The 16,506-nt window shown below is 39.7% G+C and overlaps 1 protein-coding gene across 1 annotated transcript in view; it reads left to right on the top strand.

Moving 5' to 3' along the window:
- LOC118782282 (transcription initiation factor TFIID subunit 4-like) overlaps window positions 1-15,947 on the top strand; it is a 72,914-nt gene extending 56,967 nt beyond the window's left edge. Inside the window, exon 16 of the mRNA XM_036535590.1 lies at window positions 15,244-15,947. Coding sequence (XP_036391483.1) covers window positions 15,244-15,417 — 174 coding nt within the window. The 3' untranslated portion in view covers window positions 15,418-15,947. The remainder of the gene's footprint in view (window positions 1-15,243) is intronic.
- The last annotated feature ends 559 nt before the right edge of the window (window positions 15,948-16,506 follow it).

Raw genomic sequence — 16,506 nt, 5'->3', positions numbered from 1 at the left:
ATAGAGTTCTTTGAAAAACGATTTGTACACTTTGATATTTAGAACATAGTTCTTTATCAAATCAGACCTAAGCAACCTTTCCGCCCGTTCCTTGACTTTTGGACTTAAGGACACCTCATTAATGATGTTTTGGAAGTCCCACCCAGACACTTTAAAGGCTGTAATATTTCTGTTTTGTGAAGAGGGTTAATTGGGTGGTATTTGTTTTCTGCCCTCCCAACCCCCTCCAGTTCCCACCATGATCTCCCTCCCTGAGTCCCCCTGCTGAGTTACAGGCACAGAGCCAAGCTCTGGGGACCACTGTGTTGACTGTTGATCCCCAGCCAAACCAAGCCTGCCACAGGCGCTGCCCCCGCCCCACAGCCCACACCCCTCACCCCATCTCTCCACTCACACCCAGCTTGCCTAGCGTGGTACACCCAGTAGTGCTCTGTGCTGAAAACTGACCCTTTCAGTTTCACACTGTCTGTCACCACATTCTCCACCTCTCCTACTGTCCATGCAGGGCTAATTTCAAGCTGTGCTGAATTTCACACAAACTAGTTTTAAAACCAACAAAATGGCTGCCTTGACTGCAGTGTAGGTAGCAGTTTTCCATAAAATGGAGATTCTGCATTATTTTATTATAAAGTGCACATTTTATGTTTTCTTGCTGTTTTCCTCTTATTTTTCTCCCTTTTTTGCTCTGAAAAAAGCGGTAAGGCTAAAATTAGATCCAGAAAATGGTGCAAGTGAATAAACAAGCTGATCCATTAGTGAGAATGGGTTATTGGCTTACTTGCCTCTACTCAAATGGTGGCCCATTAAAAGTGGTAATGTCAGCCTGCAGCAGTGCCGGGAGGAACAAAAGAAGGCCAAGGAAGGCATATTTCACATGCATCAGACACAAGAATTAAATAGACCAATGTTCCCTAAAAAGACTGAAGTACATCTCTTTCTGATGTGCGTCTTGGGCAAAAATTCATTGATCTCAGAATGTCCCTTGGCAATTATAAAATATTAAATCCAAGTCACACTTTTCGACTCAGCTTAATTTTTTTCTCTCTCTATTCACTCCCATTTGATCAATTTTAACAAGTTAGGAGTGGCTTCTAACAGGGAAAAAAACCTTGTGCAGTCTTGAAGCTGCTCACTTGAAAACATCCTTTGTTATATTTTTGCCTGAATTTTTGTTATCTTAATGAAAACGTTTACTGTGCTTTTGAAGGGAAAGGCAGGTGATCCTTTAACAGCAGGGCTATAATAGGCAGCATCTTACCCCAGATATTAGTGGCAGATATATTGTTTTTCTGTTTTTTTTTCTCAAGCTAATGCATTTAAGAACACAGACTATGGGACACTTCTGGTTTTAAGTATATGTCTGAATGTTTGAACATGTCATATGTGTCTTCTCTGGTACTTGGCACTGAAATCTGGAGAAAATAAATATTTGTCAGCTGGCTTTCATTAGGACAGTGACCATGGTGGATGTATAAGCCACAGGATATGGGCATCGCTTCAGTGTCCTCTGAGATTATCATGGGGTCTGCAATTAATTGCCCGAATCATTAAATTTAACTCTGATTTCAGTAAATGTATTCACCCCAGCTGTTTGACAAGGTACACAGTTCATTAAATCACTTGCATATTCGTTGTTTTCCTAATTAAGATTTAGAATCAATCATTGCTTGTGTAATGTAGAGTGCAGCCAAATTTGTTTCAGGGGAGCATATTTTTTTTAGGATTTAAGCAATAGTATCCGCTTCCAAGAGCTTCACCATTTAGTACACTGACTGCAATGGGAATTAGACATCCTGAGCTAATTAGCAAGCACAATTAGGTATGCAGTTCTAGCATTATTTCTTTTGGCAAATAATGTCACAACCTATTCAGATTTTAATATAGTCAAATTCATTTGGATAAGGGAGAAATTATTGTGGTTTTATAAATTACAGTACTATACAGTGCAACAATGGTTTGTTTTTTTAAAACAGAATAAAATAGAACACTGCTCATTTTAATGGCATATGAATATGTATTTTGAGTTCACCTCACAGATTTATGTAAATTTCTGTTAATCATATGTTATGAGTTGGAAGTACTGTTTTATTGGTAAAATACAGCATACTTGTTACGTGAACTTTTAAACAAATTTTATATTTTCAGACGCTTGAAGTAATAATTGAAATGGATGTGTGCATTTTCACCTCAGTGTGAAGCATGCAGATGCCTGGCAGAGATCTGTCCCTCTTGTCTCTTATTAAAATAAATTCTGCATATTGCTTATTTTTAAAATGTATGTGTATTCAGATTCTGTAGTACATGTCTTTTCACACCTAATTCTAAAGCATAATCCACAGATACAGCACAATGTATTACACAAAATATTGGCAAAATTGTGTGAGCCATGTAGTAATCCATGTAGGTTAGTGCATTATTGGATGATGTAATTCTTAGCAGATTTATGAGATTTGGTCTACCTTTACAAGTTACAATCGCAATGGTGTGCTGCTTATATGTTTGGTTTATTTATAACAATAGATTTGACATGCATAAACTGAGTTGGTTTAGAGTCAAAAGGTGAGGGGAAAGATTTTGTGCTGAGTGCTGTAGAAGTGCGGATTTTTGAGGACCTGTACAACCAGCATTTGTGGGTGGTCTGCTGTCTTTCCACACTCTAGCCATTTGAAATGGGTTCAGACTGATTTCAGTGAAACTCTCCAAAATGATCGCTAAAACAACAGTTTCGCCAGCATTAACAGCTGCTCCTGCAGCAGCAGAAGGTGAACTATCCCACTGATGTGACGCATAATGTCTGAATCCTGAATGGAAGAAGTATACATCAACAAAGACAGAATTTAATTTGAAAGAGTGAGAGCCCATTTACAGGTGACTCATCCCCCCCTTTACACCCTGATTGCTTGATGAGAGAAAAGATGCTACGGATCGTTAGCTTGATACCGCTGTTAGCTTGATAGTTACCTTTTGTCTTCTACAAAATCAGCACTGAGTGTTTAGTTAAAGTGTAGTTAGTGAGTAAGCTGGCTAGCTACTGAATATTTTTACAGTTGTACTGTCACACTATGCTTTTTCCCTAATGACTTGGGCACTTGTACATATTCTGTAATAGTGTAGCTGAAAATATTAAGAGCTAGTTGGACATGAACAAAAAAAGTAGCTTGCTAGGTATAACTAGCAGCAACAATCACTAACAGACTACACAAATAGCTTAGTTAGCTACAGCAGCATTCTCCTCATTAACTTTGACTCTCCGAACTTGAAGTAACAAGAAGTGTAGTTCAGTAGCTTTGCAAAATCATTCTTTAGCCATTCCAGTCATTTGACTGGTGCTGCCTCCAAGTCCTAATCTGACATTTGTTTTGGAACTGTGTCTACATATACCAGTATTAGCTAATATTACATGTGTTGTAAGAACCTTTATTATGGTCTAACCCAAGATGGCTAAATAAAACCCATTCCACACTTACTACTCATCAGTATTAGCATTGCCTGGTTTGAAATCGTTTCAGATGTATGCTAATTGAGTTGAGTTTTCCTCAAGAAGACCTAATCTAATAATTTACCAGGTTAACACCCTGTTTTCAGTACATTGGGTGACTCTGTATTAGGGACACGGTGTGATGGAACACATCTGAACCTTCTAAAGAAACCCATTGACAAGCATTAAACACGCATACGTGACCCTTTCAACCTGGTCAAGAAAAGCAGTTTGTGTGTGAAAGCATGTCTGTTTAATAGAATCTCAGCACTGGCTTTGAACACAATGGTTCTTACCATGTATCAAAGCTGTTTGGCTACCAGGCAGCCCTGTAGGAAATTTCAGCAGGCACGCCTGCAGCTGCCAGCCCACAGTGCAGGAAGACTGGAGCGTTTCCTTTACAAGATGAGTAATTAACATTGCAGAGGAGGGTGTAGATTTAAATTGAGTCAATATGTAGATAGGGATTGTGCGTTAACAAAGCCGGTTTAAAAGGCAAAGTGTTTGTGCATATTGCCAAAAAATGCTATGCAGGACTAGAAGAAGCTTTTGGAAGCTTTTTAAACACAAGTTAGTAGAGTCTCGTGGAGCTTAAAGATGAATTGGTGCTGTGGAAGGTGGTGTCCCCTTTTGACCATTGACCACAACTGTGTTTTCCAGGGCCTATTTTCATTACTACTATTGTTCAGATAATTAAATCTACCAGATGAGTAACCGCATGTTCAGAGACACATTTACACTGTGAAATAATTTTTATCTGGAGCTGGAATCTGGCCGTGTGGGGGAAATGTTGCCAGCGTATACAATAAAAGGAATGAAATGGGGCATTTGGGATAACATTTTACATTTGCATTTGGTTGCATAGCAAATGCTCTTGTCCAGAATGACTTACAGATGTATTTATACAGCTGGATACCTAACCGTCGGATTTCTGGGTTAGGTACCTTGCGCAAGGGTACAACAGCAGTGGCTCAGCGGGCCATTGAACTGACAACATTTGGGTTACGAGCCCTGCTCCATATCATTACACCACACTGGTGCAGCACAGACCTCAAATCTATAAAGAAATTATGATTATATTAATGGATCTTAAAAAATATTGTGCCACAGTGCTATCAAAAACTTCCTTAATAGACTTGTATAAAAGCAGCATGTGATTTACTGTGAATTTCTCACAAACAAAATTGTGAAGTCCTGTGATTTTAAGTCCTAAGCTGTCACAAATGATTTTATATAAATTGGAGGCAGAATTGTCTGAAGTCATGTTCAAAGGCAATGGTTAAATGTTTTCCTGGGTTTGACAAACGCCCCTGAATGTCTTACATGACAGGTAGCCCTAATGGTTCAGAGATCAGAGGTGTTCATACTATGTACCAAATCTTCAGATCTGTTCAGCTCTCACATTTGTATTAAACATGAAGACTATTTGTGCCTTTCCCCCAAAGTAGGAGGCACTCAGGCAGTTCCTCACTTCAGATGAAGTCCCCTTGGTTTCTAGTCAACACTCCTTGCAAAACTTTGCCTGTATTTCATCGAGTTGGGATTGGTAAGAAGAATTCAGCAGCAGGACTGAGAACTTGACAGTTGCAGAGACTAGAAAAATCTTTTGGGCTTCATTTATGCTATTTTATCATAAATGGATGAAATGGATGTCATGTCACACCATGCCATTACCTCTCACACCGGGACAACTTCAGGTTGACAGTTGTTGTAAATATTCCATTACAGCTCATAATCTGCTATAAGAAGGAAGCAATTATTGCTTGTTTTGATGCCGCCCCACTTGTATATGACTTATTTTGTTGGAATCTGGTTTTCTTTATTATTATTATTATTATTATTATTATATTATTATTGTTAGTGTTTTATAAATGTGTAGCCTAAATGTTTTGCATTTGGAATATGTGTTGTGTGTTGTGATTTAGACAGTATCAGCCATCAAAGACTACGCAGAGACAGTCAGGTGGCAGTGTACCCTTCAAATTCTCCATCAGCAACACAGCATCCAACACAGTGGTATTCCACAAAGCCGAGATGAACCAGTCAGTCAGCAGCCTCTCGCTACACTTAAATTAAAACACAAAAACCTCAAGAAATGACACATCCAGACCAGTTAAGTGGAGGGTGCAAAACCAACAATGCCTCATTAGTGGATACTTCTGAAGACCAGGGTTCTGATTTGTGTCTCATTACACTTTTCCCATTTTATCCTTAATTGGGTTCATTTTATTTATGAAATGGTTTGAATATTTAATGCAGTAAAGTTTCACGACTGATCTCATGAACAGTAGAAGAAACTTGGCCTGATATTTTATCCCGATTATCAAGTACAATTTAATGGTCTTTGCATTTTTTAGTACTTTGGGTAAAGAAAAGAAAGTATTGTTGGGTTTTTTCAAAGCCACATTTGAATCTTTAAGATAATTTGCATGAACTACCATCAATGAGATTTTAATATAATCTTTCTGGGGAACTTTCATGTATCAAGCAATAGAGTTCCATGCATAAATCTTTGTACAGCGCTAAGGCAAAATGTCATATCCCTTGCAGCTACAGCTGAACACTAAGACAAGTTAGGTCTGTATATTCCAGTAATAATATAAACAACTCCATTTTGCACAGAGAAAGTCAATGAAATGTGGTCTCCAAACCCAATCCCACCCATTTGTTTACTGAATGCTGAACATGCCAAAATACAAATGGTTAATTTCAATAACCTTGTCTCCCAATGACAAAGCAAGATAAAGATAGATAAAAAAATGCATTTTTTTTCTCATATATACAAAATCTTTTGTTCCCACATAATAAAAATGTTTCAGGGCAGTGAAGTTTCAAGTGCTTTGTGTAGAGGGAGGATTGTGGGTGCCGCACAGTGTTTAGCTTGGTGACCCTGTGACTGTCTTCTAAGGAAATGCATGAGCAGCCCTCTAGAATTCAGCTTTAGGGTCAGCTTTCATCTTAGCTGTAACCTGTGGACTTCTAAACTCAAGGCAATGGAATTGCAGCTTTGTCAGTACACTACTAATTAGAAAATTCCTGACCTAAAGCAAGATGTTTTAATTATGTGTTGTGTCAACTAGTTTGCAGATTTAATTCACGGTTAATATACATTTGAGTGTAAAACAGCGTTGTACTTCACCTCAGATCAACTAGAAAATGACAGGATTTTTTGTTCGTATTTTGTCTGTTTTCAGACTGTCAGTTTCATGTGACATTATGCCTTTTTGTTGTGCTGTTTGTTTTTATCCTACACCATGCTCGAGTGGCATAATTAGACGGCGGAGTTAATGCATATGCTTGTAAGTAGCTGGTCTCATGCACATACTGTTTGTGGCACTGAACAATGTGACAGTACTGTGCTGAGTGTGAGTGCTGTGTTGTTGCGAGGCAGTTTGGTAAAGGTAGTGAAGGGTTAAAACAGAAATTGAGCGGGGATGCTGGGGGCAGCAGTGCTGCAGAACATAGCAGTGTTCGTGCGAAGGCAAGTCATTTCCCGAAACACTGCAGACACATGGCCTCCGGCAGTCTAAAACCTTTGGAGACCAAAATGGCTTGCAGGAGTTAGAAGTAATAAGGTGTTTTTGCCTTCTTTCTCCTTGACTGAAATTCTGTACGGTTGCTATGCATTGCCATGGAACAATGTGGCTGTTTTTATGTTTTATACGGGTATTAAGATGCTTTGCAACCAGCCATTTTTAAGATTTGTTGTTCTATAGTTCAGGATTGAATTGAAGTTGTTTGTTTTGAATTTAATTCCACCATTTTTCATCAGGATCAGAATGGCAATGCTTTTCTTTCCTTTCCCTTTTCCTTTGTCCTTTTCCATCCCAGGAGGTTGTGGAAAGCCCAGATGGAGAATGTAGCTGTTTTGATTATTTTAGATTTTATTGTAATGTGAAGGGTGAAAGGAAATAAATTACCCTGCCCCTAAGAAAAAAGGATGTGTTTTACTTAAGCAAGGTCAAAAATCCTGCCCTCCTTCACAGTCACTTTTGCTGTGATGTCCAACAAGATGGGTAGGATAATTTTGTTATGGGCTTCCCCCCCAGGTCTGAGCTAGTTACCCTTCTTACACATGTGCTAATACATAAACCTGGTCGATTAACAAGCCTGTCATCATTCCTATTTGACAATCAACAGTGAACAAAACCAAAGATTTTCAATCCTCTCTACTAATTGTGCAAATCTTGCCCATTTCCTTTCGAGCTAACGAAGGGCTTCAGCATGTAATGTATATTCAAACATCTGCAAATTATTATTCTAATTCTTTATACATTTATTAGAGCTTAACAAACTCCACATCAAATACATCACCCGGGCAATGTCAAAAGGCCAGGAGCAATTGAACCCACATCTGTTGACTCTTTCAACATGTCCTCATCTTGCGTCTCTCTGTATATAAAAGAAAACATTTCTGTTGTTAATTAATGGCCGGTGTTGAGGAGGTATAAAATAGCTGTGGATGAAGTCTTTTCTCCAAGATTTGGAAAGAGGCATGGAGAGAAGGGGCTTTATTCCCATTGCTAGTCTCCACAGTGTAAACACTGGAGAAACATACAAAAAGATGGATGGTGGAACTGTTTTGTTTGAAACACAGCATGTAGGTTAACATGTGGTATAACTTTGTTTCATGGCACCCAGTCAGTCCGTGGTAATGTGAGTGGTGTTCAGCCTCTGACAGGGCAGCTGCACGCTGACAGAGATGGAGTAACCCCTTCACTGCTACTGATGTCCCCTTGGAGCTGCTCACCACTGAGCTACTATCAGTCTGTCAATCATTGGGGTGTACTTAATGTTATACCAAGTCACCACAAGCAAACATCAGACATTGTTTTGAAAAGACACAGTGTGAGATACAGTATAAACCTACTCTTGCATGTCATTGAGCAATCAGATGTTGAATTTGGTCAGTATAAGGTTATGTAGGGCTGCGGAGGTTTGGTCACTGACCTGGAAGCACATCCTCTTTCAAGTTGGACAGGACACTCCACCAAGTGGTCAGCTCATTGATGTTCTCTGTACTCATTGACAGTGGTGTCACAAAAAGCCTACCTGTGCATTTAGGAGTTCAAACACCCTGTACTGGTCTGTAGTGCTTTTTTAAGGCAGTTCTTCTCCTTTCATGAATACCTGCAGCCTGTCAGTGTTGTTCCTGCCTTCTTAATTGTCTGAGTGGGTGAACATTGAGCTGAAGGGCTTGCTTCTCCTGAGTTGTTGTGCTAGCATGTCTGGAAGGTCCTGTGATTGAGGGGGTTGGGATGGGATGTTGGCAGCTTAGAGTGTTACCAGCCTGGTCACAGATTGGCATCCCAGGTGATCTCAGGTGGCAGAATGCCATTCAGGTATCATGTTGAGATTGGCTGTCGGTCTACCTTTGATTTGCATGCAGTCTTGCCCTAGGCAAACTTTAGTCGTCTCTTGGTGTGTATGCAGGTGCTGGGGCAGAACACTCTTTGCTCTAGGGAGATATAAGCCACTATTCGACTAGTAACCAAACTGAAATGGTGCCATAAACTGAAGGTCCTGGCCTACCTTTCCATCAGTGTGGTAAGGATGTGGTGATAAGACTTGGTTACTGTGCAGTTTGACTATGAGTCATTGGTTTGCTTCTGTTCAGATGAATATCTGAGGAGCTGGTCCTTTGAGTGTACATATGATAACATCCCTGTGATGATAGGTTTACATGATGTTGATTTCATTTTCTATAGATTGGCAAGTCTTCCTGGTGGGAAGGAAGGGAATGTCATCTGTGTATGTGACCTTGGGGCCTGAGGTTTGTGGAAGTTCAGCAGTGCAAAGATTGAAGACATCATGGGGCCCCACAGAGTTAGCTGGTCTACTTTTAATTCTTACAGTTGACCTTCCCTCAGCCCATTGGCAATATCAGTTGAACTTAGTATGAAGTGCAGCAGAATATTAATCATGGAAACTCACTCAACCAAGCAGCAAACCTGCAGCCTGTTCTCTCCATGTGATGAATGCATTTTACTACTGACTGTAGGATTTTCTCAGCTGCTGTAAGTGCATCTCAACTTCCATATTATTGATATAGTGTTTGTCACTATCTGTCACATGCCACTACTCTCAATTATCTTTGTTGATTTTAGTTTTGTAAAAGCATCACAAATTGCTTCTTAAAAAAAGAGATTCTGCTAGTATAGGTTCACTGTATTGTAACTCGTAATAGAAATTCCCATTAAACAACACAAAAGTAACCATCTAGTCAAATCAGTAGCAATGTATTGCAGTGATTTAATGTTAAGACTGCTGACAGCTCGGTGATGTAACATGCAAACTAGCCTTGTGTTTGTTTTTTGATGTCTCAAAGATCTTTAGGATAATAGTTCACTGTTTTGTTGTTTATGTTATTAGAGAGTCAAGAATGCTAACTCTGTCCTAATTTTAGACTTTATACAGAGATATTCTGATCAAGAATTCTGCTCAGTTCGGGATTTGTGAAGTTTGATCCATGGGAGTTTTTGTGTGTCTTTTGAAGAGAGTAGATGGTAGGGAGATGGGGTGGTAACTTTATATCATACTATAGTTTAGCTTGTATGGTTTCAAGATAGTTAGGATGTTGCTTCCCTTCTGTAGATGGCCAGTATGTCATGAGAGCTCTCAGTCCAGTTCGGAAATCAGTAATATTTTCACTCAAGTCCCACCTGTGTGATTTTCAAAACTTATAAATACTTTTTTTGAGACAGTCACCTTGTCTTTTTGTTAAAACTGTGAATTATTTACCAATCCAGACAAGGCTTACCAGATTATTTTCTCATGTTGTTTTCTTCTGATATCGATCCATACATTTTGTAGCCATTGACACTCAACCAAATTAGGGTTTAAACCCTCCACAGTTTTCCTTAGGGCATTCTGAAGGAGGAGCTAGCTGGTTGGTCCTGCCAGTAGCATATGCCTGTCTCAAAGATTAAGCCATGCATGTCTAAGTACACAAAGCTGGAACATTGAAACTGCAAATGGCTCATTATGTTAGGGTTTCCAAACTTTTGACTTTCATTTTTCTTGAGTTCTTTTGAGTTTGTTAGTTTATTAGCAAGGAAGATATTGTATGGTAAATTATGTCTTGATGTGCTGCCATTGCCTGCTAACATTAGATAACCAGCTTTAATTATGCTGTTCATGATCAAAAAGTGTGTTTTAGCGAAACCACCTGTAACTTGGTGAAGTGAAAGCTTTTTCCTGTTCCTTCCCATTTTGATGTGCCAATCATAGCTAGTCTAGTCCTGTTCATTTGGTGCCAATTCCAAAATATTTTGTCAAGGTTATTCAAATCTTTCGAATTTGAACTTTGATATGATATGATGCAACATAGCAATATATTAAGGGATGAGTTGGCAAATTGTGCTTATTCTGTTGTTTCTTACATTTTAAGTACCTGCACAGCCAGTTTATACTTGATGTGGATGGGGAAGTATTTTTATCTCAGCTTTTCCTCATGTGGGTAAAGTATGATTTCTATAGTGCCATTTTGATGAAAGGAGGCAGATGTTGTGTTTAATTAAAAAGCTTTTTACAACATATTTGCATCAACCCTTCAGGAAATTGTCAGCAACAGCCATGTGAACCTGAGTTGAATACTCTACAACAGTGGCCATCTCACAAGCTTCACATGTAACACATAAATGCTCCTTATGGGTTTACATGACCTGCAGTTTGTATTTTCAGCCAAGCATGGGCTGGAATAGCTGTGAATCACAAACACATTATATCGCTTTCACATCCATAATTGTAGCCACAGCCTACTGGCTGTTGTGTGAAAGCAGGCCTGTGTGGATCCCATCCCTGTGAACGAGTAAGCGTTCTGACAGCCTCCCTGACTGGCAGGTTGTGCTGAGACAGCAGGTTTTGAGCTCTGCTGGGTGAACCATCTCTGTTTGTCTGGCAAACCGGGCTATTAACCCTCAGCCCTAAGGTGTGACCTGAGCCAAATCCAATATTTGCAGTAGCACCAAGGTCTGATGCCATTCCAACACAAAGATGCTGATCAGCAAAATAAAAGACCAAAAACCATGGGACAATTAGAGAGGGGAAGCGAGAGAGAGAAGCAGAGAGAGGGGAGGGAAGGGAGTGATGTCAGTTCATCCTGTGAAAATTGCCAAAGAGAGAGAATCAAAAAACATAGTGTTGCTTAAAAGTAAGTTTTGCGATCTGAGGGCTAATATTGCCCCCCCCCCCTCTGTAAACAGTCAGAAACCATAGAAGATCAGTGATGTCTTTGTACATTGTAGACTGGCCTCTGAGGATTTAAGTGCTTTTGGGACATAAATGGTCTACGGCAGCCATGTTGGAGATGTTCCTGCTATCTTCTTCATTTCAGTGTTTAATATGACAGTGAGATATGAGGAGTTCAAGCTCTTTTATTTTTGTTCAACTGTGGACTCAAAAAAACATTTTTCCCAATTTCTAATTTCAGGTGGAATTCATGAGAATCTTTGTTTTGTGTTTTGTGCTTGTTGAAACACTGCAGTGTTGACATCATCCTGTTTCCAAATTAGGCCACAATTAAACAAATAGCTCCATTGTGACTTGAAGGAACCAAAGATGCACTACAGAATCAGAGGAGCTGGATTAAGCAATAGCCGTCTGTGGTTTCTTCTCATTACTGGATCCCTAAACAAATTATTTTATTGAATAGAAAAATGAATAAAATCAGCTGGAATAGAAAGTGATTTAAATACATATCTCAGTTTTTAGACTTACTGCATTCAGACCGTATTGTTTATTTTGTTCAGGTTTCAGTACCATGGAGGTGTGTTGTGGTAGCCCCAGCCACCATCCCGCAACTGCAGGGTTTAGAGGTAGCTTTTTTCCACTGGTATGTACCTGTGAGGCCTTCATATGTTGATCTTGTGTTGACCTTTGTGATGACCCTGGCTTGAATGCCTATAACATTTGCCTTAGGGACAAACCATATCTGTGCCATCTTGTCTGGAAACAGTGGCTCATTTGTAATTGAGGCCCAGAGCACAGCTTACCAAACTTAAACTTGTGTGAAAAACCTGCATATGTGCATTTAGGAAAATAGCATATTTATGTACCCTTTAGTGACAAAACGTCTAAAATTCCACTTTTGTTCTTACCTGATTGCATTTTACTGAAGTAGCTAAACAGGTGTGAGTGAAAGACCACACCTGGACTTGAGTTTAAGCAGTGCATGATTGCACTCTGCAGTCGGATTGCTTGCTTGGTGAGGGCTGAAGCTAACTACAGAGTTTTTTGGGAGGACACGCCCTGGGGTGTGGTGAACAGAGTGTTCCCACAGGGGGTTTGGCTCTGTCCTGCGCTGTACTGCACGGGCCCAGATCCACATTCCTTTCCTCTCATGTCAGCTCTCCTCTCAGACCCCCCATGCTGCAATCGAGGGATCTTTCTCATGTGAAGTCAGAGGGCTGTGAGTGTCAGTGACCATCGCTCATATGTGTACATATTTTGGGGTATAATTTTTCTTGGAAAAAGTTATGTTCCTAAGTCTGTGTATGCTTATCATTAGTCGGCAATCAGAATACTATTGCTTTAGGGTCATAGTCTTGACAGCAATATGTGTGTTGATGAAGGGATAGTGTAAAGCGAGCTCCCCTCTGGTTTATGGTCGTTAGGCCTGCGTTGTGTTGAGGCTGCCTTCCTTGGTCATTCTCAGCGCCTGTGACCTGGGTGGCTTTTTTTCACTGTCCATGTTTTGTTACAAGAGCTTGGGAAAGCAGACCTGTTTGCTTCCTGCTTGTAAGTACCTGACTGCAGTTACTCACTGTAGGGCGAGGCGTGGATCTCCGCCTGGGGCCATCAGTGCGTTTTCATCTGAAGGTGTGGTGATCGAGACGCAAGCCACAACTGGATCACGGAGAGCAGGCTTTGAAGCTGTTTCCTACTTTGAAGCTCACAGTGGCTTTTTTTCTTTTAAAGCATTGTAAGGGTTCTGTACATTATATTTTCTTTGAATCCCAGGTGTCTGAAGGGATGCATCAAGTGTATCTCGGTGCTTGAGTGTGCAATGGATAAGTCACATGATATAATGCCTTAAAAAGCCCAGGAAAGATTAAACAACAGATGCTTTCTAGTCATGAATCTTTCACAACAAAACCACGGTTGGCTCTCTCCTTTTCCCCCCTTTACCAGTGGTGTGTGACCTTATAAAGCCTTCATTTTGTCATGCTTATTGTTTCAAATTCAAATACTGAATAATTTCTATTGACAAAAAAAATCATGGTTGTTGATACACTGTACTGTATTCCCTCAAAAATGACACGAAACTATTTGCCCCCTTTTTTTTTCCTTAATCCAACATGAATCCACAACATGTTGTTGGTCTCCATAGATACAGACAATAACAGGGCAGTGTTTTTGTCATTGGCAAATGCAGCAGACTTATTAAAATGAAAGGGGAAGAGGCTGAATTAAGTGAAATCAGCTTTCTCCCCTGGCAGAAGGCAAGTTTTTCTTGCTGGTTTTGACCAGGGAGCTGTCTGTGTGCAGTGCTGCTTCATATTTTCCCAAATTTGAAGCTTTGACTCACCTTAGCATTCACCCCTGATCCTCCTCGCTGGCTGCCCAGTCGGTGTACCTAGATGGCAGGCGTTTGTCAGTTTAGAGAGATGGGTTTGATTGGTCCCTTCCATAGCCCTTGTTCCAGGCAGCATCTGAGTGGCAGTAATTGGCATTGTAGCAGGCAGGCCCATATTTTACAGGATAAGGTTGTGAGGAGGTCGGGTCACATCTGATTGATATGATGAGGGAGGGTCATTCTAATCAGAGGCCCAAACCCTAAGGGTATTGCCTTGTCCCCATATGGACCCAACTTTAGGTTTCTTAAGTTATTATCTTCAAGGATGATGGCGGATGCGTGGAGAAATATATGGTAGCTACTTTCAGCTCAACATGATATTTATAATCTGAAGTGATTTTACGAATATACCTTTTTAATTATTTATTTTTTAATATGGCTGATGGAAAACTAGACATTGCCATACTTGTCATATAGTGGTTGTGAAACTAATGTGGAGTGTCGTATTCTCTTCTTTCAGATGTTGGTAATTAGCATCAGTCTGTAATGCTGTATGTTTATGGAGTGCAATCAATATAATTGTAAGAGGGTGTTTGGAGGCGTTCAAAATTAAAATGCTCGTCTGATTTCTTTCTGCCTGGATTCAAGTGGGTATTTTGTTGATTTGCTATCTGGTGTTTTTCATTTGATAATGTAACTTGGTAAAATGTCAATTTTCATGAGTCTGTATGTGCTCTTTACATATTTTTGCTGCCTTAAATAAAACTTAATCCAAACAACTGTTCCAAACCAGAAGGGCATGTCAGTTTGGATTTAAATCAACCATTTGTTTTGAGAAAGCATATATAGGCTTACATTCCTTAGTTAAACGATTCGGCTATATAACATCATATACTGAAATATGTTTTAGCTTAGCAGACCTTACCAGTCTGTGTAAATGATCATAACCTACAGTTTTGGATACAATAAAATTCAAACAAATGTTATGCTCTTTGTACATTAACCTTCTTGAGTGTCACAGACAATTAACATTTATGATTTGACCCCTGTCTTCCAATTAAATAATTTCAATTGCAATTATGTATGCAAGATTATTGCATCTTTGAAACACGATTAAGACAAAATTGTCTATGCCTATATTGTGTCTTTCATTACACATTTGTAAATTCTTTGTGTGATTTGAAATAATTTTTGTGGCGAAGCCTGCTCCATTGTCGCCGGGTGTGTGACACACTGTGTTTCCTCTCAGATTTCAGGGAGTTCTGTGGGCTCTCCAGCGGGCTCCTCCACACCCTCCACCTCCTCACGCCAGTACCCCCGGCACCGCATCACGCGCGTCAACCTCAGGGACTTCATCTTCTACATGGAGCAGGAGCGCGAGACGGCACGCTCCCTACTGCTCTACCGCGCCCTGCTCAAGTAGCACTCCTCTCAGAAGTCCCCCCCACTCCGCTGTCTTCATTTCCCCTGCAACGTGCCTTCAATTAGTTGTTTTTTCCGCATCGTTTCTGTGTCTAAGTTGTGACATAACTTTTAAACAAAAAAAAAGAGGAAAAAAAAAATGCTTGTGTGTCTCCACTGTTTCAGCTCCAAAATAACACATGATACATGTCCATATATTCAGGATGTTAAAGAAGGCCATGCAAAGTCTGGGGTTGAGTCAGAGAAGGAACCGTGAGTTCATGTTAGGGTTGGAGAACTTTTGCGCATTGTCTGGGCTACCCATATATTTTGCGCCTGTTGATGGGTGCTTTTTTCCCCTGAAACAACTATCCCAAAGTGAAGGATAACTGACATAGTTCTTTTTTAAAGCAATATACTCCAAATGTTACATCACAGGCTAATGTATTGATTGAATGAATCCAGCTTGGGTCATTGCATTTCAGGAAAAAATGATGGCTAATAGTCTCTATTTTAATATTTTTGGAACAATGCATTGTTTAGAATTAAGAGGAGCAGCCTAACACAGGCATTGAATACGCTTCAGTGTAAATAGTTTTTTTAATCTTAATGGATCTGAACAGCATGTACAAAATTTTAACACCTTCAATATTTTAGCATCAAAATAATATTCAGAATTCAAGTGTGAATATAAATTAATCTGTTGTGTTAAATCATGTAAGGTGTATTTTATCAAGGTAACAAAGACAGTTGTTTCACTTGTAAAAGTTTTGTTAACACAAGGGTCATTATGATTCAGGCAGATGAAGATATACACCACTCAATGCTACTATGGTCAGACAGACTTGATGATCTTGTGGCTTTTTTCTATCTTTGTCCAAATCAGTGAATTTAAATACAGCACAGAAAGATGACTAGCAATTTCTGTTGAAAAATACTGTTTTGTGTTTTGTTTTTGAATGGTTACTGTGTTATGTAGTATGAGTGGGGGCTCATCAAGAGTTTGGTGTTCAAAGAGCTGGGTCAGACACTTGAACAGTGTGGATGAGAAAAAGGAGGATTGTGATTATGATGAGAATTATACAATCACATTATGAATTTCTCTACCAAA

This window comes from Megalops cyprinoides, chromosome 8 (genome assembly GCF_013368585.1).
Source record: "Megalops cyprinoides isolate fMegCyp1 chromosome 8, fMegCyp1.pri, whole genome shotgun sequence".
In the NCBI taxonomy this organism is placed as follows: domain Eukaryota; kingdom Metazoa; phylum Chordata; class Actinopteri; order Elopiformes; family Megalopidae; genus Megalops; species Megalops cyprinoides.
The sequence above is the reverse complement of the archived record's forward strand: the minus strand, read 5'-3'. Positions and strand labels throughout refer to the sequence as shown.